Source organism: Podarcis muralis, chromosome 1, assembly GCF_964188315.1.
Source record: "Podarcis muralis chromosome 1, rPodMur119.hap1.1, whole genome shotgun sequence".
Lineage (NCBI taxonomy): Eukaryota > Metazoa > Chordata > Lepidosauria > Squamata > Lacertidae > Podarcis > Podarcis muralis.
In genome coordinates, this window is record NC_135655.1 from 69,978,965 (window position 1) to 70,003,296 (window position 24,332).

General features: G+C 41.6%; 1 protein-coding gene across 1 annotated transcript; it reads right to left on the bottom strand.

Moving 5' to 3' along the window:
* Positions 1-1,090: 1,090 nt before the first annotated feature.
* Positions 1,091-23,010, bottom strand: COPB1 (coat protein complex I subunit beta 1). Its single transcript, XM_028732282.2, has 22 exons — positions 22,870-23,010; positions 19,996-20,146; positions 18,447-18,676; positions 17,957-18,126; positions 16,405-16,519; positions 15,314-15,406; positions 14,410-14,547; positions 13,564-13,683; positions 13,229-13,336; positions 12,903-13,049; positions 11,809-11,954; positions 9,908-10,004; positions 9,342-9,502; positions 7,790-7,910; positions 7,233-7,460; positions 6,918-7,097; positions 5,843-5,987; positions 5,633-5,752; positions 5,011-5,156; positions 4,380-4,469; positions 3,642-3,797; positions 1,091-1,420 (listed from the first exon to the last, which is right to left on the bottom strand). The coding sequence occupies exons 2-22, from the start codon at positions 20,084-20,086 to the stop codon at positions 1,361-1,363; spliced, it is 2,862 nt and encodes a 953-aa protein (XP_028588115.1). The 5' UTR covers positions 20,087-20,146; positions 22,870-23,010; the 3' UTR covers positions 1,091-1,360.
* Between the last annotated feature and the right edge of the window lie 1,322 nt (positions 23,011-24,332).

The following is a 24,332-nucleotide window of genomic DNA, read 5'->3' on the forward strand; positions in this document are numbered from 1 at the left end:
GTGTGGTAGCCTTTTTGGAGGTTTTTAAAGACTTTGGTGATTTTTGAAGCTTTTCCAAAACTTTCCCGACACCGTGCTTCGCAAGACGAAAAAAATCGCAAGACGACAGAACTCGCGGAACGAATTAATTTCGTCTTGCGAGGCACCACTGTATGTTGGAAGTGATCTGATAAAATGTTATAAGAACCTAACACTGAGACAAGGCATAGATTCCAATGGGAACCAGATAAGGCTGCACAGGAAGTACCTTCAAGGAATGTACACCTAGAATTAAGAACCTAAAGAAATACCCCACACTGACATTTTGGCCTCAAGTACCGATTTCAAAACTGCCCGGAATTTTTTTGTTTCTTAGAATGCAATGCTGGGTACAAGGCTTCTATTAGCCAGATTAAGATGCTTTGAAGCAGAGTGTTGGTGATTTTTATTGATTTCTTACCTGCCCTTCAGCAGGCTACAATTTTAAAAGACAATTTTTAAATCAATTAAAACAAATAATCTGGTGCAGTGCTTGGACTAAGTCCGTTGTCCCCAAAACCTGCTGCATTAGACTTGTTAGCACCTCGTGTGGTGCTTGCCCCCTCCATCGTCTTTCTGCTCAAAGGCAGCACACTGAATTCAAAACATGTGGAGCCCAAAATGTTCTGCACAAATTACTGTCTCTGTTATCAGCACCCAATAATTACACTGATCACAGCTTGATATTGCACCAGTAAACCATGTCCCAGGAAGGAAGGAAGCAACTGCCCTTAAGTAGGGAGCAATCTTGATCATTCCCCCCCCCCCTTTTCATGTGTTCCTTCTCAGTTCGCTGCATGCATCTGATAACAGCACGTTGTTGACTTAAGAAAGCTCACCACAGTGTGGACCACTTAGGACTCTAAAAGATACCAGAATATGTTTGCCTTCTGAGTACTTTTTAGTTAACTGAGAGGCTATAGTACATATCCGCCATACCATGGCCAGTGCACTGCTGACATGTGGCTCCTGGAAGGTTGACTGAGAGGGAATATGGTTCTCAGGTCAAAAAAATATTCCCCATCTCTGAGAAAAACAATGCAGATTAAAGTACACACCAGAAGAGCCAGACTAGCAGAGAATTTGTTTATTTTATTTGAAATAGTACATAGAGAAGACAACATTACTTCTAGACATTTGAGAGAGAAAAAATGTAGATTTAGAGTTTTATCAACAATGATCTTGGAGTGATAAGTAAAACCTACAAATTATTTGCTGGAATGCATTCAGCACAAGAAGATCAGCTTCTACAACCAAAGAACATAGAAGAATACAAGATGTTCTGAATCCAACAAGCGAAATTCCAAGCATTTAACTGCAAATAATCAAAAGAATCTTACATTTATAGATTAGTTTTCTTCTGAGAGAGATTGATTTTGTCACCGAGACTGAGAGCCATTCCCTGCAAAAGAGATGAGAGATTAATGGGTACATGTCTAAATTAATTATTAACATGCAAAAGAAACAATTTTCTCTCTATTTATATATCCAACCAGAAATAGCTGTCATTCACAGTTCAAAGCAGTGTTTCTAAGGTTAGGTCTGTTTTCTAATAGAATGCTATATCGCAGGCAACCCTTGATACAGAGGGAAACCTAAATCAGCATTGGCTACTTTAATCTTTCATCAAATTAAACACTGCCAGGACAGCAGCAGCGAGTGTCATAATTAAAGGAGGAATGTGTTACATGGAGAAGCTATACTGGAGGAGAGGGGAAAAGGGGTCTCAAAGGTTTAGTGGAGAAATACCCAGTAATAATTCAATTCCTATATTTTGATTGAGAGCAAATACCCACATTTCCATTCCCTTTCAGTAAGGACCATATTATTCAGCAGATTCCCTCCTATATGTCAGGCATTATAACATCATGAAGAGTGAGATGGGCAGAGCTTTGTGATATTGATACAGTATTCTATTCTGCTCCTGAAGTGAGAAGGGAAGACAGCCCTTGGCTCTGGAAAAGAGGTTTCCTATCCCATTCTGGCTCGTATTTTGCATACTACAAAAAATTATTGTGGTGGTCATTTTCATCAAGCAGTGTGGGCAGATAGCTTTCCATCACTGCTTTTAATACCACTGTATGCATTAAGGCAGAGATGGGGAAACCGTGCTCCCCAGGAAGACGTGGTCCTTGGAAAAGGAAGAGAGCTTGGTGGAAGAGCATCTGCTTTGAATGCAGAAAACCTCAGTACTGAAGCATCTCCAAGCGGGGCTCAGAGAGACTCCTGCCTCAATCCCTGGGGAGCCAGTGCCAATACTGAGCCTAAGTAGAAGGCAGATTTCTATGTTGGACTACTGCTCCCATCAGCTCTGCCCATTGGCCATTCTGCCTGGAACAGACAATGAAGTGGTGTCCAGGACCATCTGGAGGGCTAGGGGTTCTCCATCCCTGCAACATGCATGTGAATCCTCCCGCAAACTGCTTTTATCTCCCCCCCCCCCCTGGATTCCTTCCTCAATTCACAACTCCCCAGCAGAAACCTCTTTTTTTCCCTTTTCTTTTTTTGAGGGGAGGTGGCAATGGCATGGGGAACTGCAGCGAGGAAACTTTATTGCATAATTGTCCTTCTGCTTGCCTAAGTTTTGGATGCAATCTTGAGCGTTTCATCTCATTCTGAGATTTCTTAGCGATAAGATGCTCAGACTCAAACTAACCCCCCACAGAACTAAATAGTATGTGCTGGAGGCAAGAAAGTGCCACTTCTGTCTCTGACACTGCTTCTTCCATACATAGTTGAGACATATAGGAACTTTTTTCTTTGGAAAATGCAGTTTCTATCGAAAACAGCTTCTGGTGCAATGCAAGGAGCCATTGTTAGAAGTGGACTTTGTTGACATTCTAGTATGTCCATGAAGGGACTGGATACATACTAGAATGTCAGCCAAGTCTGGTGCTCCTTGCATTGCACTTCTGAGATCCGCCTCAGTTTCATGAGCACATTTTCCAGTAGACTGCGATGGTATTACAGGTCGAAGAATTTATCACACACCTGGAAAAGCATCATTTACAACCAACTATTTCAGACACCTTCCTGCTAATTATAGAGATTTATGTCTCAAATGTTTACTTGGAAATTCATCTGTAACTCTATTCCAGGACACAGTTGCCCACTCTACCTAGATAGCCTAACACAGAAAGACATTAACCCGATTACCAATTAGATAATATTAATTTGTAAATTTCAAACTTGCAACATCAGTTTGGGAGTTGACTATTTGAGGAGACATATAAAATATAATAAGGGACGCGGGTGGTGCTGTGGGTAAAAGCCTCAGTGCCTAGGGCTTGCCAATCGAAAGGTCGGCGGTTCGAATCCCTGCGGCGGGGTGCGCTCCCGCTGCTCGGTCCCAGCGCCTACCAACCTAGCAGTTCGAAAGCACCCCCGGGTGCAAGTAGATAAATAGGGACCGCTTACTGGCGGGAAGGTAAACGGCGTTTCCGTGTGCTGTGCTGGCTCGCCAGATGCAGCTTTGTCACGCTGGCCATGTGACCCGGAAGTGTCTCCGGACAGCGCTGGCCCCCGGCCTCTTGAGTGAGATGGGCGCACAACCCCAGAGTCTGTCAAGACTGGCCCGTACGGGCAGGGGTACCTCTACCTTTACCTTTATAAAATATAATTACCTGACTTTTTGCACGAATTCTTATGTGTCCAGTGACTGGAGCATCAGGCCCAAGATGAATGGGCTTTTCAATGCTGACATTTGCAAGAGCATCTTCTCCGAATATGGACCGTGCATACAGATTGGCTGCCATGAAGCCACAGTAACCAGAAAGTGCCTAGAAAGACAATATTTTATACACCTTTTACAAGGGCATTTTATTTCTTTTTTGAAATTAACTCATCACTACACAGCGTCTTAAACTATATATTTACTCACAGGCACACACACACACACACCCTGCGCCCCATAAGGGATTCAAGGCAGATGGTGATTATTATAATAATTCAATAATAATAAATGCATGGACTCAATGCAGAGCTAAATTGCACTTAAAAAACCCCTTCAGTTTCTAAACCCAAAAGACAAAGAGAATCATATAATCGCTTGGATCCTAAGTTGCTCTTCCATTTGTGCCAAATGTCCTTTCATTTGTAGCTCTTAGCAACATAACCCAAATGTCTCCCAAACCGCGGAAGAAAATTCTCCAGGGGGTGGGGGTGGAGGATTATAGAGGGCTGCTGATGGAAAGGGAAAGTGGGGAAAGCCCCACTCCATGAATGTAACCCGATTCACTCACAGAAGGGAAGTTAGGATCCAAGCCTATGTATCTGGGTAACAGAACAGATTTAAATTCAATGAAAGTGGGTTTATTTGTGATTTGAGATCAGAGTTATAATTTATTAGCAAAAGGTATTACCTTTTCTGGAGTAAGGCACTTCATATTAGTTGACTTTAATATATGTTGCAAATATTCATTCAGATCTATTATATTTGTATTCACAGTGACCTTGAAAAATAAATAAATACAAGGACAATCATTGTACCAAGAACCTACAGAAGCTAAATTCACTCAAGGCTGATAAGATCTATGTGGAAGGCTGTTAATCTAACATGGAAACAGGGGCTGTTCTACCTCGTAACAAGTTCAGAAGGATGAGATAATACACCCTATGCTATTTAATGTGACCAAACGAAACAAAACAGCACACATTTGCTGTATATCTGAAAGGGTCCTACACAACTCAAAAGCCTGTATTTGAAACAAATTTCAGCCCAATAAAAAGTGTATTGCCATGGGAGGTGCACCTAAGCCAGAGTGGTAGTTTTTCTGAAAGCAGTACAGTAGCTCAGATGCAAAGACCGGCATGCGGTGTTCTGCATGTATACTTGGGCTCTTACGCTCCTGCAAATAGCTGCATATGTTCCCTAGAAAGCTGCTTCCAAGGGACAAAAACAAACAAAGCATATCTCCCACACCCACACCTGTATGGTTTCTTAATAATACTCTATTTTCAAATGTGGATAAATAAAGGGTAGCGAGAGCTCACTTTGTTTTCCCATTCAAATTCTGCCCACATCTGACGGAACTCAGCATCAGTACAAGTAGCAGGCTGGATGTAATCCATGATGTCAATATGGATGTCACTGAGGACAACACAGTTTCTGTCACTAGCTGCTCCAGAAACATCATACACTAAAAGAGAGAGAGATTAGGAGAATGGAGACCATTACATAACTTGCAACAGATTTAAAGGTTGAATGAAACTCATACTCCTTCCAATTCAGAATGCAGACATCTCTTTCAAAATAGCATTTTCCTAAAGCTATGTTTGTAAAATAAATACAGTCACATTCTTATAAAATAGAATCAAAGCAACACACTTTTAAGACTTCTTAGTTGCTGTATACTATCAAGACTTGTACTCAGTATTGCTCAGTAATTCTAAGCAAACAATCAGTGCGGCTTTGAAAGGTAAGGTCCACCATCTTGATTCAAAATGGGGTTCAGCTGTATCCAAACATAAGACAAAAATATGTTCCTTGATCTCAGAAAACACCACGCAAAATTTGGTCACAGTATCTTAAAAGGTGTCCAAATGAATAGAGAAGAGACAGACAGACAGACAAACAATATTCCAAAATATATAGCAGATAATATAGAATACTTACCGATATTACCAAAAATTATTCCATTCTCGGTGGAAGCGACTTTCACATTAGCCTTAATATTGGCAAAATCATGTGGAGCAAGTGTCAGAGGAGATGGTTTTTCCACAAGCTTCAGATCACCTGTTTAAAGAGGATACATAGAAGTTATCCAGGGGGAAAACTATTACCAGTAAAGCATTTTACATAATTGTTATATCTGTAATTGTTTACCTAATGTAGCTAATTCTAGTGTGCAATTCTGCAAAGTATCACTGGTCTGGTTTACCACGAGCACATCCAATACAATATCATATTGGTTGACGTGAACATACGCCTCTGCATAGACTGGATCCGAGAATCCTGTCAACTGAGTCACCTGCCAAACATAAATAGAGAGTTAGGCTGCAATCCTATCCTCACTTAAATGGGAGGAAGCCCTGTTGAAATTCAATGTGACTCACTTCTGATCAGAGAGGTATAGGATTGTGCGGTTAGCGTCTTAACAAAAAGCTGGCATACATTATTGAAAATGAAGCATCACTACTGAAAACTGCATTATTCCCTTACACTATTCTCTTCCATTTAGGTCCATAAGGAGATTTAAGATCTTCCACATCCCAAACCATTTCCGATTATTAATACCAGAACACAGCTACCCTCTCTGGCATCCATATCTTTCTGTAAACTGTACACTTGGGAGATATGTTAAATAAGACACTCTAATGAACTAATGTCATTTCTGTGTTTTGCCCAGTAAAAACAACTTATCTTGTCTGTTTCATTCTCTTCAACCACAGCAAGGCCCCCTAGTTGCACAGATTTGTCTCAAGGCTTTCCTCTGCTTGTTTAAAATGGCAGCAAGAATCCCTACAGGACTAACTGCTGTAAGAATGCAACTTACAAGACTTTTGAATACGTTTTCTAATATCACATGCCAATGTAAGGGTAACTGAAGCATTAACTGCCTAATTGGTTTGCTGCAGGGGAAAGTGACAAGAGTATGGCAGCACTGTGTCAATTGTAATTATGGGACTAATTCAGTGCTGCAGTTTGTTGTTTGTTCCACCAGGGCATGCATTTCAGCTGTGCCCTATTCTGAAGGTTCACCTGACAACCCCCCAAGGGTATACTGGGGGAAAGCACTGTTGGCTCAAGTGGAAGCCTTTGTGCGGGCTTCCGATTATGGGAGTCAAAAGCTGAATCATGCCCATTTTTTAATAATTAAAAAACAACAACATGGAAAGTGAAAGGATTTCTTTTGCTTCAGTCCTAAGGACCGCCTGGGAAAACGGATATTTGACATCACCTTGTTGAGCTTGGATGCCAGTGGATCTGCAGCTTCTTTCCTTTGTGTGTTCCCCATAGCTGCTAGAAGACTCAGCTGAAACTGATCTTCCTTTGAGTTCATTTCATTTTTAGCAGTGAGTTGCATAAAGGAAATGGGATCATCTGGCTGAACTGTCACACTTCTCTTCTCAGACTCTTTCTGTGGTAAAGAGGAATAGGGATGAGTTGAGATATAACATACACACAAGGAACAACTCTCTGTTACCTGGGCTTTTTGTCAAGAGTCAGAGGCCTACAAAACGTTGCAGTTACACGGGCAATTTTGAGCTCTCACCTTCTGCGAGAGCTTCTCCTCTTCCAGCTTAGCAGACAACATGTGCGAAAGGGACTGCCTGCACTCCTTGTTGAAGATGTCATTCATTAGTGGGGAACATTCTGAGAGGACCTTCAGGCAGAGAGAAATCCGATCCACGTCATCATCCGTTATTGGTTTCTTGGGAAGAGATGACTTTCCCAAATGGAGGATAGTAGCCATGAGCAACATCGCCTCAGCTACAAAAGACTGAAGGAGGGGAAAAGAGGAGAATATTAGGATGTGCATTTCCTTTTGAATTCCAGAAACTCAATACTCCCTCTTAAAAATAACATGCAAAACCCAATCAAAAATGGGGGAAACAGATTATATCTGAAGCTGAGAGCAGCAATTTGTTAGCTTGAAACTAAGTAGTACACCTTCACACAAAGCAAGCTGTAAAAGCAGTGAAGGTGCCTTGAGTGTAAAGAGACTGCCCAAAAGGTGTGATCTTCAAGTATCTAAGAGAGATGGCTGTCCTCTCACCAAGTTTCAGAGGCAGGAATCCCTTAAGCACAATTCAAAGAAATATAACGTACATTTTGCTTCTTTTTTTCTTGAACCAGCATCACATAACGTAACGCAATCTTGGTCAGCGTTGTGGCGAGGGAGGCTGCGACAAAGAAATCCCCATCCAGCAAAAACCCTCTCAGTGGAGGCCTACCAAAAAAAAAGAAAAGGGCAATCTGGAAATTTAGGGAAACAGCACCCAACATATTGCTTAGCCATGTGGCTTATATGACAGACTTCAGTTATTGTGGCGCCCTCAAGATGTTGGACTACAACTCCCAGCAGCCCCTGCCAGCAAGGTCACTGATCAGGGGTGATGTGACTTTTAGTCCAAAACATCTGGCGGGCACCACACTGGTTGCACCTGATGTAACAGACTATCTATCATCGCACCCATAATAAACCTTCAAAATACACAAGTACACAGAAAAGGGGGGGGAATGGGGGGAGTGAGCCACGCAGGTTGGCTGATACATACTCATCTATTAAGTTACTAATTAATTTTATGAAATGATGCATTTTCAATTTTTTCCTTCCGTACAGAAGAGCAGAACGGCCAATAATGTTCCATGTTGGATAAAAATTCCGCCCCACATTACGGGCTGGGACTGTAAGTACTTGGTGGGCTGTATTTTTTTTTGGGGGGGGGAGGGTGGTTATTTTTTTGTAAGCAGCTTTACCCAAGCTGCAAACAACTCTTTGCTTTGTGTCTATGCCCTGGGCCACAGCAACAAGATTCTCCTCTCTAATGACTCAGCAGGACTCGCTGCCAACGTGCAGATATCCTGTCTGAACTCAGTGTCTCCTGCCAATGATGTGCTTTCCAACTCCTGGCTGCTTGCTAAGAGAGAGAAAAAATCTCCAAGGAATTTTGTATTGAGTTTTGTTTCTTAAAAACTTGAAACAATATACTCTGACCAAATGGCAGTAAAGGCACACTGCCCTCTTCTGTCCAATATTCACAGACAATAACTGCTGCAGTCTGTTCTAGTGTCATTACTGGAATGTTGAGACAATTAGAGAGATTACAGGAACAGAAAGAATTGCATCAAGCATTATATATCATTTGGATTCTTTGTGTTCTTGCCCTTTAAGGCGGCTTTAGACTGGCAACTGCGTTTTAATGACAGGTTATTGTTATTTTTATACGTATTTTCATATTTGGCAAGCCATTACGAGCAACTCCTTTCTGGAAGGGAGAAACAAGGTATACATTTTTGCATAAATAAAATGTATCACATTGGCAGACTTGTGTAAACATTGATTGATTTATTTTTAAAGATAGCTTTATATATATAAATATTTAAATCCCACTAGTGCTCTTGGTGCTGTTGCACCATCAAAGCACAAAAGTAGTGGGGATTTCCTTCAGTTCTCTCTCCCCGCAAAGTTCCTTGGACCCCATCTCCCATCTAAAAAAAATGGAAGTGGCAGCTGTGGAGTTAATGGGGAAATCAGGGGAAATCAGCTCCACACATCTTACGTGAGTGGACACCTCCTGCCAGATCTAAAGCCCTTGCACTCACACAAAAGCAGCAGTTGTAAATCATCCACTACTAACAAAGGCAAAAGCCAAATCACCTGTCTTCTTCTTTTTTCGCAGGTCTGGAACTGCTAAGAGCACTCTGTGTAGCATACGTTCCCATTTCAGTGACCAGTTTTTGGGCTGGACCCACAGTAACTTCCTCCTCAGGCTTCATCTCACCAGCTTCTTTCTTGATTTCAGATTCTACTATTGGGATCTGAAAGATTAACAATGTGACTGATAAAAAAATTAACAGCATAAACTTCAGCCTGGAAGATGGGGCTATATTCTCTCAGATGCCCCAAAGAAAATAAACTTAACCAATCTCCTCCTGTACGCACCTCCATATATTAATTTCTCTCTTTCCATTAAAGTACTCTCTGTTCCATTAACTATTAATGAAATGATGAATTATTTCAATACGATTAATCTTTGATTAATTTGTTCAGCAAAAACTACAAGTTGGTATTAGCATGGTATTGTTTTTCATTTGTACAGTACATCCTCAAGAAACCACCAAATGTAACCAATTTTTAAATCCCGTGGTTTTCAAAGGCTTATTTCCCCCCTGAAATGTATAAAAACAGAAAAATGTGTTTTGATTAACAATACAGACACCTACCTCTCCCAGTGATCTACGGACTTCTGTCATTACGCTCTGTATATCTTCCTTTGTGCTACAGTATTCTCCAAGGATCCAGAGGGCTCCGCGATAAATTCTATAAAGCACAAATAAATAAATAAATCAGCCTTGCAATTTTATACAGATAATCAATTCAAACTGCACCCTCATACATTTCATGGGCACATCAGTCATTCCGGTTCAAAAGGATTAAGTAGCCTACAAAAATTATTAGTATTTGCTTAGCAGAGGCTCAGTTGTCTATTGATCTGCTTACCAGATATATGAACTGCCAAAGGTAAAGGAGACGAGTGGAAGAGCATCCTCCTCCCTCCTTCGCTCTTTCAGTTACCACTCTAGATTTATTTCCCAGTGGCAGAAAAATATTGCAGGAACAGTAAAACTCTTGGGATATAAGCCACTGCTAACAAAGGCAAAAGTCTAATCACCTGTCTTTCGGGGCACTATTGTGAATGCAAGGGCTTTTATCTGGCAGAAGGCATCCACTCATGGAGGAGGTAGGAAGGTGAGAGGAAGTGGGAAAACACAAGACATGTGAATGGGCTGTCAGAAAGGCCAGGAAGATGAAATGTTGGCACAAAACTATATATATTTACTCACAATTAAGTTACACTGGTCTACTGAACACAATGAACGTGTGAGCAGGACTGCAGCATGAGTAGCCTTTTAATATTACTTCCCCTGCATGCTGAGAAAACACGTACTAAAACAATTAACTTAATGAGGTTTCTCTCCCAGCAACCCAAGCTGCTTTTGAAATTTGAGAGGCAGGATTACCAAGTATAGTCGTACCTTGGAAGTTGAACGGAATCCGTTCCGGAAGTCCGTTCGACTTCCAAAACTTTCAAAAACCAAATCGTGGATTCTGATTGGCTGCAGGATGCTCCTGTAGCCAATCAGAAGCTGCAGAAGCCCTGTCGGATGTTCGGGTTCCAAAAGAACGTTCACAAACTGGAACAATCACTTCCAGGTTTGTAGCGTTCGGGAGCCAAAATGTCCAAGTTCTACGGTGTTTGGGATCCAAGGTACGACCGCATCAGTAAGGTAAATTTTGGACAGATTTCCATCCGCACAGGCATTGCAGCTTCCCACATAGAATGGTACTCCCTGTCCATGGGGGCTCTTCTGGGGACTCTCCTGCCCCCCACTCCAAGCCACTGTTGGGAGGTATGGTGGAAGTAGGAGGAGAAAATCCCTGTTGTGCTAGCAGACTTCCTCACACAAGGCTTCTACTGATGCGGCTTGTTATGTGTCAATCCCACCCAATAATTCATTTAGAAACAAATCACATGCTGCTGCAGATGTATGTAATGGAAACAGATTAATTTAATTGCCCAATCACTTCAGTTTTTTAAAGGCAACACAACTAAGTCTCGTGAGAGTAAGAACACTGCCTTTTTGGCAGTGTAGCAAACATACGATTTCTTTTCACATCTGTTCAGAGGCACACCAAAATTTGAAGGCAATAAAATGAATTAAGAATTTTAGCCAAAGTCATATGCACCCACATCGGTTTCCTTAACTCACTTCTATTTTAACAACTTAGAGCAGGGGTCGGCAAGGTTTACCTCGCCTGCGCTGGTTCACTCCAGCGGAGATCCCTCCATGGGCTGGATCCCGAGCGCGCATCCCCACGATTTCCAGCATCAGCGTCTGCGCAGACGTGATTTCTGGCGCCACAGAAGCGAGTCCCCGTGCCGTGTTGGTTTAGCGCAGTGCATGGGGACTCGCCAAGCGGGCGGCTCGTGGGCCAGTTAAACGACCCCTCTGGGCTGCTTGTAGCCCATGGGCCTTAGGTTGCCGACCCCTGACTTAGAAGCACCTAAACCTTTAAATCCAGGTGGTGAGCAGTGTCTACTTGAGGCATATGTTAAACTTACTTGACAGATTTAATACAGTGGAACACTTCCAGCATCTTCTCCACAATAAGTAGTCTGAGATTATCAAAACGCTGGATGGCTTCACGCACAAACTCCAAGACATCAGCAGCTGCAGCTTCATTATAATCACTGAGGAACTCCATCAACTAGGATAAGAATGAACAAGTCACACAACTTGAAAGACATCAGCACCCCATTAGCCAAATCAAGAACTAGAAGTTAACAGGATTTGGATTGACTGTACATGTACAAGAGTGCTTTAGGCTCAACTATTTCTGTAAGGCATAGCGCACGGAACAAGGTGGCAGTTAGGTACAATTTAACAGCCGCTTTGCATGCATAGATGCCAATAGCTTCCTATATCATATGGAGTGATATTCAACAAATGAGTCCCTTCAGCAGAAGCCCTGTGTAAAGACGTCTGCTTGTGCAATGGGCTCCCGCCCCCCCCCCCAATTCATCCCCACGCAACTGGCTCAGGGGATGGGGTCAGGGAACCCTTGGAACAACATGGTGGGAGAAAAGGGGGATAATTCCATCTGGCAAGTCATATTGCTTGCACTGACAGAACTATCAGAACAGCATTATATTGAATTCTTTCTAAAAACTTTAGTAAACTTTGGCCAGAAATCCTAGGGAACTCAGGTCTTTCTGTCAGGGAAGAGTTAGAGGTTTTCAGTTTAGGTGATCTGAAGAGGACAACGACCAGTCCTGACACTTTCTGACTCAATAAAGTTGTTCTGAAGCTTTTATAATTCAAAATAAAGATGATAATTTCTTGTTTAAACATCTACAATGTTGTCTTGTTACTTTCTGGCACTAATACAGTTTGTTCTTCCAACTACAATTCCACAAAAATAAGAACCTCTTCTCACATAACGAAATTATGAGAATTTATAATAAAGTGTGTGCTTTAACTAATAGAAAACAACAAACTGGGAACAAGAATAAACTTAAAAATGGGGGGAGGACCAATCAGGGCTACAAGAAAAGTAGCTGAGAAAGTAAGCGACTATTAAATATTAAACAATTATTGCAAGTTAAGTGTAACAAAATTTGTGGAACAGGAACAAAATGTTGAATGAGTTGCTTACCACAGGAATAACATTTGCAGCCATATCAGGGAACCGAACGCTACAAGAATGTAATGTCCGAACAAGCAACTGTCTGTATTTATCAGTATCTTCATGCTCTGTCACATTATTTGTTTTAATTACTTCTTTCTTCAAAACAATCACCAACTAGACAAAAGCAAAACACAAAACAACAATTACATTTTTTAAAAAAAGGTCAAAAGATTAAAGCTAAAGTATTGTGTAGTTACTCAAAAGTAAGCTAAGCTGAATTAAGAGAGACTTTACTCAAACATTAACAGGTATAGGATTCAGCTGTGGGGGGGGGGAAGGAACATGTGTTTTACCTCTTCTACATTTCTGGAAGATACAAGATCGAGAGCCAACTGTAAGGTCTTCTTGCGCACTTCCAAGTCTGGTGTACTCAGAACTCTTAGTATGTCCATTACTAGATCCTGAAATAAAATACACTTTGTTTGTAGGCATGGGCTATTTCATTTCTGTGCAATGCGCTGTTTATATTTATTCATATTTTACTTTATTTATTTAATCTCTATACCACCCCTCATCCAAGGATCACAGGGAGGATTAAGATATAAAAAACCCAAAAATGCATAACACAGTTTTAATATACAACATACATTTGGTTGTATAGCTTTGAATTTGAGAAAACTATGCCTACCTGCAGTACTCTTTCGTGGGCTGGGTGATCCTTGAGTTCAATCAAGCGGTCCAACACAATGAGCTTCACATTGTTGTCACTTTCTTTAATAATCAGGTCAATATAGCACTGAGCTGCTGCCTTCAGTTAAAAAAAAATATGAAAATCCTTAAAACATTCCAATTTGTGATATAGGAAAAGAAGTTGACAAATAAATTAAGTGCAAGAACACATGTTTATCTAAATCAACAGGAAATGTTACAAACTAAGGAAAATGGGCAAGCCTGCACAATAATTCTGAGCACTTGAATTGATTTGCCTGTTTGACATTCTCTGGTAGTTGGCATGGATATTTGTGGCACTATATTTTCCATTAAATCTTAGGCATCAGGATGAAATATGGTGTGCACATTCAGAAAACAATTGTATGTATATTTCAAGCGCAAAATGTGGCTCAATCTTTGCATCCATTTCTGGGGGTGGGCAGGATACAAAATACAATGCTATACTATATCTCAGCTGAAGAATAAGATACTGGAGTGTTCCATTACCATGGTACTTTTGGACAACAGACAGTTCGAAGTGGCCTCCTTCTAACTTGGCCTGTTCCTGACTTAGTACAACATCATGGAATTGCAAAACAGTACCCTCAAAATGCTTTCTTTAAATTATAAATTGGATAATGGTTCATCTGATGTTCATATTCATGTGCCAATAACCAATGAACAAAGCAGTACCTTGGTGAGACACTCCTAAACTTTACCTGCTGTTCCAATTCACAAGGCTTAAAATCCCTTAGTACCAAATGTATACTGATGTCCAAGACACTTAAAAAATGTTTTGATGTGTCACAATACGCTGCAGTACCTTGATTGCTGTTGGTGCACTGGAAAGTGTAACTAATGTTCCTGCTGCTTCATATTTTACTGCAGGGCTCGACGATTGCAGTAAATTGTAGATACAACGAATAAACCGAGCTCTTTCTGATGGATTAGCATGGCAAACCTAGATTAGGAAATGAAAGATGCAGAAGCAATGTTCTCTTGCTGAAGGAGGAATGGATTATCTCTTTTTAAACAACAACAACAACAACAACAACAACAACAACAACACCCTCAACTGCTTAGTTCTCTTGTTACTACACTGGTTGTCAAACACCAGAGAAAACCTGAACAAACATACTACCCATACAAACATTAACAGCACCAAAATAAAGAATATCACTGATACAGAAGTCTTATTCAAACAACATTTGTTTCTAAAAATACACCAGTTTGAATCTGACAAACTACAATAACTCTGATTTTGGAACATTGCTTTTTTGTCCTCTCCTCCTTGCTACAGCTTCCAAAAGTCGATTCTGTGAATTGGGAGACCCTTGTATTCAGCCTGGGTGACTACAGATGGAAATGAGTTTTATCAGAAATCATGGAATCCTATTGTGTCAGTCAAGTGCCTTCTGATTGTACTTGCATCCAGCCTATCATCTTTCCATCTGATGATGTGGAGTCTGGCACACAAAACTGCAAAGGTTGTAAAGGTCTATTGTAGACCTACTAAAATGAATGAGCATGACTAACTTAGATTCAGTAGTTTCAATGGATCTACTCAGAGTAAAACCTAGCTGGATACAACTCTCAGTTATTAACACATTTGTTAGTCCTTAACTTCCATTTTCCCACTGTTTGCAACAAACGAGCTGAGGCTCATTTTATATTTTTTAGAAACAATTTCTTTCCCAATGAAAAATGAAATTATTTCTTTCCTGTACCTTATAGATCAGTTCCACAATAACGAGTTGTAGAATATCACCAAATGTCTGGACTTGGTCAATACAGGTACTCAAGTAATCCAAAGCACGATCCTTCAGAAATAAACAAAATAATTTTCACATTTAAGTTTTGCCATTTCTCATTATAATCCAAGTAGTATGTATTCATTTTTACATTTTATATTCTTTCAGTTTACCAGGGACACGCCAAATTACAGTATGTAATTTTATTTTTAGTCATATGTTGCCATCTTTGTACTTGGATGACACTTTAATAAAATAATAGGCTCAAGAGGCTTACAATCTAGAAAAAGACAAAGGGGAGACAACAGAAGGAAATGGAGGTGGGCAGGCCTGGAAGATAATGCATATATTGAAGTTACACATACTTAGGCATACTGGGAGTAGGAGACAGTGCCAAAGGGATCACTGAAAACCTGTGTTTTGAAGAGGAATTTGAAGAAAAAGAGAGAGATGGCATCACAAAAGGCATTCTGGGAGATGTTTCCAAGCATAAGGGGCAGGAAGGAAGAAAGGGTGCCGTTGTTTGATGAAGCAGGAAACATTTAGACAGCTTGGGGTGATAGAGCTGGCTGAGTGAAGGCAAGGCAGGTATATGCCACTTAAATTAAAACACAAATTCAAAGTGTTGGTGCTGACCTTTAAAGCCCTAAACGGCCTCGGTCCAGTATACGTGAAGGAGCGTCTCCACCCCCATTGTTCTACCCAGACACTGTGGTCCAGCACCAAGGGTCTTCTGGAGGTTTCCTCACTGCGGGGAGTGAGGTTACAGGGAACCAGGCAGATGCCTTCTCGGTAGTGGCACCCACCCTATGGAACACCCTCCCATCAGGTGTCAAAGAGAAAAACAACTACCAGACTTTTAGAAGACATCTGAAGGCAGCCCTGTTTAGGGAAGCTTTTAATGTTTGACAGACTATTGTGTTTTAATATTTTGTTGGAAGCCACCCAGAGTGGCTGGGGAAACCCAGCCAGATGGAAAGGGTACAAATAAATTATTATTATTATTATTATTATTATTATTAATTCAAAACCAAGAAGGACGGGGGGGGGGGGACATTTATTTTTACCTGATCAGCATGAATAAGCATCATGAAGGCATTTCTTTTGCAACTTGCATCTTTCTCATTCACCAGAAAATCATGGATCAGTTCAGGGGCATCAGGTATAAGATGCTCAAAGTTTCTTTTAAAAGAACAGAGATAAAGATTACAAATGTAACGCTCAATAATGTAATTGGATTAATACGAAATGTAGATGTTGTAGCCTTTTGAAGAAAAGTTAAAAAACAATTGTTCGGCACTCAATCTTTATATTCAAAAAACAGCAAGGTACCCCAAAATGGGTAAAGTTCTTTCAATTCCTTCAATTCTTTTATCTGATCCAATTCTTTCAATTCTTTTATCCAATGCCATTTTTGCAGGGTTACAATTATTTACCTTTCCTGTGAGCTTGTAAATATAGAAGACTACTAACAGGGTAAATCTGTAACATTGTAATTATAATTCGACTGCAATTCATGGGCTATGCACCAAACTCCTAACAATCATGATGGCTTCAAACCTTTCCTTATGCACTGCTTGACAAACCAATTTGAAGAGTTTCAAAACTATAATCTGCTGCAAAGAAAAAAGCCACATAGAAAGGAGTTCCATGGATTGCAGCCTCAGTTTATTTAACAAGCTACGAAAAGTTGTGTTAAGTCTTATGATTTTGTTTTAGCCTGGTTTACATTAGCTTGGACCAAAAAGTAAACTTAAAGTAAGTATTTCTGAAAATGAAGTTAAATGCTCCCTATTTCTCACAATGGCTCAATGCCATTTCTTAATTAATTTCAATGGTAGACTGGCTCACAAGCATCCAGCATAAAAAGCTATCAAAATTATGATCATTAACTGTTTTCACCAGAACCCAGTGTGCTATACCCCTAGCTCTGCAGGTCTGTATGTACTTGTAAAGGGGCTTGTGGACAGATTGGAAGACAACTGTGCCATCCCGCTTGTGCAATGGACTTCCACTCATGCAAACATTACTTTCCCTTCCTCTCCTCCCTCCTGTGTTCCTCCAAAATCTGCTGAGAGCTACAGGGAGGAGAGATCACATTGCATTCATTGGTGCAACACTGGATTTCATCCATTACGATAAGAGAAACAGGACTACTTTCCATACTTGATTTAATTTCAGCGCACACTAAACTGATAAAGTCCTTTCACAAGGAACACTCCCATGCAACATGTGTGAACAGTTTAGTAAAGGCAAAATAAACCAAACCAAAAAGTATTTAGAAATATTTCTCTGCTAGAAGTAGCAACTGAATTGGGATGTAGAATCCACAATAATATAAAAACCACAACAGATACAAATTATGAATTCTTCAAGCATTTATTGAAATAAGATTTTAAGTCGGTGTTTTTAACAGGTGATGATCAAGCTTAATTTTATAATTTGAGCATTATATAATTACTAAATAGCTTTAATGCATTAAGAAGGGGGAGATATGAAGTGTTAAAATGATGAGCATCATTTTAGGTTGTCACCTCCCCCCCCCCCCCCGCCCAAAGATACAGCATAGCTATGTTCCTAGTCTGACAGCTGGGACTTTAGTAAATTTGCAAAATTTACCTGTAAATAGTGTAGATTGCAAGGACTGCATTCCTCCGCACATAGCTATGACGATGTTCCAGACATGCACGAATAGCTGGCATCAATGGTTCCAGCAATTCTGCTTCTTTAAGCTTGCAAAGGAAACGGAGAGTGGATCCTCTGATGAATTCGTTTGGATGTTGAAGATCCTGAAACATCAAAATCAAGATGATATATGTATTTGGAAACGAAGTACAATTGCATTCTGGTTTCCTTACATCAACTAAGTCTACTAAATCTGGACAAAATAAAAATCAACTAAATCTGGACAAAGGCAAAAATAATCCAAAACTGAAAGTCATTTTTACAATAAAACCACATCTTGGTCCAAAAGAACAAGACAAAAACATATTCCACTTACAAAGCAGGATATTCGGATATATGCTATAGCATTAGTATGGTTGATTACAAATTACGTTGATTACATATTACGATTCTATGCTACAAGTAGAATAAATAAAAGATTAACCTTTCTGTAGGCATCACAAACAAGGATCATTTCTTGCAACAGTCTACCATCTGGAGTGGTCTTGGGAACAATCTCCCAAAATACTAAAAGCAGTTTTTTGATGGTGTGGTCCTGAAGTGGCAGCACAAACCGAATAATAGTCATCAAAAGTCCTGGCAGCTTTTCACCATTTAAAATCATTATGATTACTTTCTTCAAGGCCTCTGTCTTAGATTTCACATCTCCTTTTTCTGTTAGACAAAAGAAGCTGCGTTAAGTTACATTAACCACAAACTATGATAGCAGCACATTTTTTAAATGTTGTTGCATTACATACAATCACTCTGAATTTCTTGTTCTTTATCCTGCTACTGCTACATTTTATTACATGATAATCACTATAGAGATTTCTACACTTTGGCATAGTAAACCGTAGCCTTTGCCAACCTGGTGCCCTCCAGATTTAAGCCCTAGCCAGTATGACCCATGCTGGCTGGTGCTGACTGGAGCTAGAATCCAAAATACCTGGAAGGCAACAATTTGGTGACGGCTTTCTTACTGTGTACTACTCCAACCAAAAGAACACACAAGTAAAGGAGAAGGGGAAGCATTTCTGGGTAGACACTACAGTGGTGCCTCGCAAAACGAAATTAATTCGTTCCATGAGTTTTGTCGTCTTGCGATTTTTTTCGTCTTGCGAAGCACGGTGTCGGGAAAGTTTCGGAAAAGCTTCAAAAAATCACCAAAGTCTTCAAAAACCTCAAAAAAGGCTACCACACCGCGTTCTATGAGTTGCTCCCTGAAGTCAAGTCGCAACTGTATTAACGGTGTTAAGAAAAAGGAAACAAACTTGCAAGACGTTTCCGTCTTGCGAAGCAAGCCCATAGGGAAAATCGTCTTGCGAAGCAGCTCAAAAAACAAAAAACCCTTTCGTCTTGCGGGTTTTTTGTCTTGCGAGGCATTCGTCTTGCGAGGTACCACTGTATTGGGTTTGCATTCGTCTTGCGAGGTACCACTGTATTGGGTTTACATGTGCCTCACATTAATGAGAATTCAATTTAGGCAAAATTCTTAGATACAACCACCACACAAAAGAATGCTTGAAAAGTTCCCATATGGTGGCTCCTCTATGCAGTGGCTGTAAGGCACTAGAGTTGCATGCTACAGAACACACATGCACTTACTCAGCAATGCCTGCACTTTTGCTGCGCTCCCACTTTTTCAGTAGAGCTGCAACTGAGTGCAGAAGGAACTGAAATTTAACTTGTCATTCATCACTGTTTGCTCTGCAACATGCTTACTCCACTTCCCATGTTTTGCCCGTGAAACCATATGTATTTCCTCACACTAATTGTGGTCTGTTAACCATTTTAGCTGCTACTATATGCTTAAATTAGTTTATTTCACTTTTTAAAGGCTGTTTTACAGCATTTAATGTTTAAAATATTTTCATTTCATTTTTTTCTTTCCCACCACTTCTCTGATTGCCACGGCAGCAGAACAGGCAATAGAATATTTGAAATAACTTCACATACAACTATAAAAGTATGGTCCAGAAAGCATAACATACCCAAGTCATTCTTTAAGCTCATTTCAGATGGTGGCTCCGAGTCCATTGGAACAATGATTAATGTATAGCACACATTTTCTGCAGCCGTCATTTTGTCTCTTTATCAAAGTTCTCTCAATGCAAGATTTTTTAAAAAGATGTCTCACAAACTCTGGAAAAGAATTCCAAGAATGCAGTTAATTGATAACTATGCTTCTACTGTAGTCCATGCGTTGTCATAAAAAATCCCCAAATATCCTCAAGTCTGTATTTTGTCTACTGGACTGAGGGCTGCAGGACAATGTACTCTATTGAAAATAATGCAACAAATGTGCAAATATATGCAACCATATTTCAAGGGGAACAGTGCAGCCTTATATTCAGGCATAGGCAAACTCAGCCCTCCAGATGTTTTGGGATTACAACTCCCATCATCCCTGACCACTGGTCCTGTTAGCTAGGGATTATGGGAGTTGTAGTCTCAAAACATCTGGAGGGCCAAGTTTGCCTATGCCTGCTTGTATCTAACAACTCTTCTGCTGGCCACATTAATCCAGGAATGCCATACAGGTGAGGCTAGTAACTTTTGTAGGCTGATTTACAAATCTAGAATAACCTCATCTGAATGCTCACATGTACCAAAGCTGCAGTCTCATATATGTCTATTCAGCAGTAATACTGCCCCATTAGATTCAGAGGGATGTACTTCCAGGTGTGTATGAGATTGGAGCCAAAATGCAATAGAACATCTGAGTAGAAAGTGTTTTTTAAAAAAGCAGTAGCAATATACAGTATCCAGTTCTCCAGTTCTCAATTGTTATTTAGACATTCCAGACGCTTAACTACATTATTACAAATCCTTCTAGTAAAGAATACATACACAATAACGTCCTAAGAAAACATAGCTGGCTGTATAGTCACTAAAATAAGTGGATACTGTATCATCAAAATAAAGCACCAAGTGCTTTATAAATTTCAGTGCTAGAATAAAATTCATGCTTAACCTTTGACGGGTTCATGCGCACTGAGATATTATTCATTGAGCAGTCAAATGCCAAACCCCAAGTTATAGCCAGTGGGAAAACAACCTTTTGACAAAGTCCCTCACTAAAAGCTCATAAATAAACTTAGCAGTCATGGAATTGGAGAAAAGGTACCCTTGCGGATGGGTAACTCCTTCAAAAATAGTAAGTGTAGGATAGGTACAGATTGTTCTCAAAATGAAATGCAGTATGAAAACACACAAGGTTCTGTATTGTGATATTTGTTCATAAACAATCTGGAGACCAGGGCTAGCAGGAAAAGTAGCCAAGTTTGCAGTTGACACCAAATGATTCCACATGGTGGTAGCTCAAACAAGTTTTGAGGTGTAGCAAAAGAACTTCTCCAAATGCAGTGAATGCATTTGCACAATATGGCAAATGAGATTTAGTGTAAATAGATTTAAGGTGATATACATTAGGAGGAGGGGGAATCTAGATTCATATATACACCAATACAGCATACATTGATGGGAAGCAACCAGACAGGGGAGCATGAAATCATGGTGAATTGCTAATGAAAACATTGATTATGTGCACCACATCAGTAAGGGGGAAACAAGGCTATCAGGGAATTTAAGCAATTTCCCTACAAGATTAGGTTTTAACTTAAAAGCAAAAGAAATTAATAGGGTGGCATATGACAGAGACTTATAAGATTATGCAAGGCATAAAAAGAATGGAAACTTTTTTTATTTTTACGCCTTTTCCTATAACAAAGACTCACTCAGTGAAATTGATTGGTAGTGGATTCAGAATTTTAAAAGGAAGCGACTTCTTAGAGTGACCAATTGGTGAAAAAACAAATGACTCCCACAAGTGAAATCACTGGGTCAGATAATTAAAAACAAACACACAAACGTGTTATTGTGGAAAATTGTCCTCATATTTTAACCAAGAAACACAGACCCTCTTCTATGAAACTCACGACTCCATAAATATACATGGATAGGTCAATCAGCAGTTCTCACCCATGGCCACCAAATGGAACCTCCATGTTCAAGGGCAGTGTGCCACTGAACACCAGCTCCTGGCAAACCACATGGTGCCCTCATGTCCTGTTTGTGGGCTTCTTAGAGGCACCTAGCTGGATACCAGGAGAAACAGGATGTTGGACTAGGGGCAGGTCCTTGATCTGAGCCAGGCATAGGCAAACTCAGCCCTCCAGATGTTTTGAGACTACAATTCCCATCACCCTTGACCAGTGGCCTTGTAGGCTAGGGATGATGGGAGTTGTAGTCCCAAAACATCGGGAGGGCCGAGTTTGCCTATGCCTGACTGACCCAAGGAAGAAGGACGCCTCTGCACACCAGAGCCAACGAAACAGCTTTCGGGGCCAAGATTCTCTTTTTTCAAGTTGAAATCAAACTTTCAACTTCTCCCGTTCCCCCGGTTTTTTTTTTAATCTCCGGACTAAGCTACCTGGCAAAGAACTGAAACCGGGTGTTTCCAAACCACTCGCCGCCCTCCGACCCAGCAGCAACGACGCGCCCCTCTTGCGCCCGTGTAATCCATGGGGCAATCCCACCGCCTCCTCCGCCCTGGGAAGGCAGAGCCAGACTCGCGACCTGAGGCGCCTGACCGACCCCCGAGTGACAAAGAGGCGCCCTTCTGCCTTCCCCATCTTGGCTCGGCGACGACGCCCGCTCGGCATTAGGCCCAAGTCGAGGGATTTGGCGCCCGAGCCTCCCGTGAGGGCGCACGTTGTTCCAGCGGGAGGCTGGAGACGGCAGGGAAGGTCCTTCTCCGCCTCACGGCGACGCTGAAGCCCCTCAGGAAACTCGGCGGGCCCCGACGCTCCGCGCCTCCCCGGCATCCCTTTCCGCGCCCGCTCGGGTGCCCCGCTGCTACTAACCTCCCGCGGCTCCGGGTCGCTTCCCCTCGCTGGCGGTTCCCGCTGCGGCCTCGGAAAACGGGCGCTGAGGCTGCGCGGCCGCCGTCTCGTCGCTTCGGTAGCGGGCCGTAGCGGGTCCTCCCCGCCTTCCTGGCTCCTCCCGGCGCTGCCGCTGCCTCCTGCAGCTGACGTGGAAGCACTCGGCGCGCAGGGCCACATCGATAGTACGGCGGCCCGGACGGGACACGCCTCCTCCGCCGCTCGCCGAAACGCGCGTTCGCCGGAGGCGGGGAGCTGAAGCGCGGCCTCTTCCGCCTCACGCCGGGTCGCCGTGTTCGGGTTGGAGTCCAGCCTGCGAGGGCCGAGGCTGCTTCCCCATCTGCTGCTGGGAGCAGGACGTGGGCGGCGTCCGCCCCAGTGGCGGAGGGACCGTTACACTGCGTGGCATTCAGTGGCCCCGCGATAGGACTTTCGGGTTTCAGGCGCCCGTTTCTTTCTAAGCCACGGATGGGGAACTTCAGGACCAGGGGTCAAATGCAGCCCCTCTCCATCTCGGCCGCGGGCCTCTTTCCCAGGCTATGTACCAGTGCCGGATTTACGTATAAGCTAAACAAGCTATAACTTAGGGCCTCACTCTGTTGGGGGGCCCAAAAAAATTAAGGGGGGGGACTGGGTGTACATTTCCAAAATATAAGATAAAAAACAAATAAAATAAAACCTACATACAGCAACAGTGGGTTGTGTTGTGTAGGCTCCTATTCGTTATGTGCAAATGGTTTTAGATACCTATTAGGTCCATAAATTACCATATAGCGTATATTCAACAGAAAAAAACAGCGGCAATTTGTTGTTGACAAAGGACAGCTGGACATCTAAAGGGCCCCATTACCTTCAGTAGCTTAGGGCCTCCTCACACCTCAATCCGGCCCTGCGTGTATCCTTCACCCCAAGGAACGCCCCTTATCAGTCTTTGCTCAGCCTTGCTTGTGGTAGCTGGAATGGGTCCCTGAACTCTGTGCTTCTTGCTTGCCTGACAGGTTGTGTGAGGGTGTGGAAACTAGGCTAGGGTACAAAGGCAAAATTCACATCAGTTGCCCCATCCAACACTGGCATACCGGCTCAGGGAAGGGGTGTTGCCTTTGAACTGAAAAGAATTTCTGACAATGGCCTTATGTTGCAATCCTAAAATGCTTGCTAGCATAAGCCACATTCAATTCAGGATTACTTCCAGAGACACGCATCTAGTATCCTATTCAAAACCTTTTTATTTTTGTAGAATCATAGAATGGTTCATAAATTATCTAGAGTTAAGGGTGAGTAGTGTGGTGGTCAAGTTCAGAGATGTTAAAGAGATTGTGAAAAGGTCCAAAAAGACCTCTCTGAACTGAGTGACTGGGCGGTAAATGGACAAGTGAAATTCAGTGTAAACAAATTTAAAGTGATGTGCGTCAAACACAATCTTAATTTCTTATATATGCTCATGG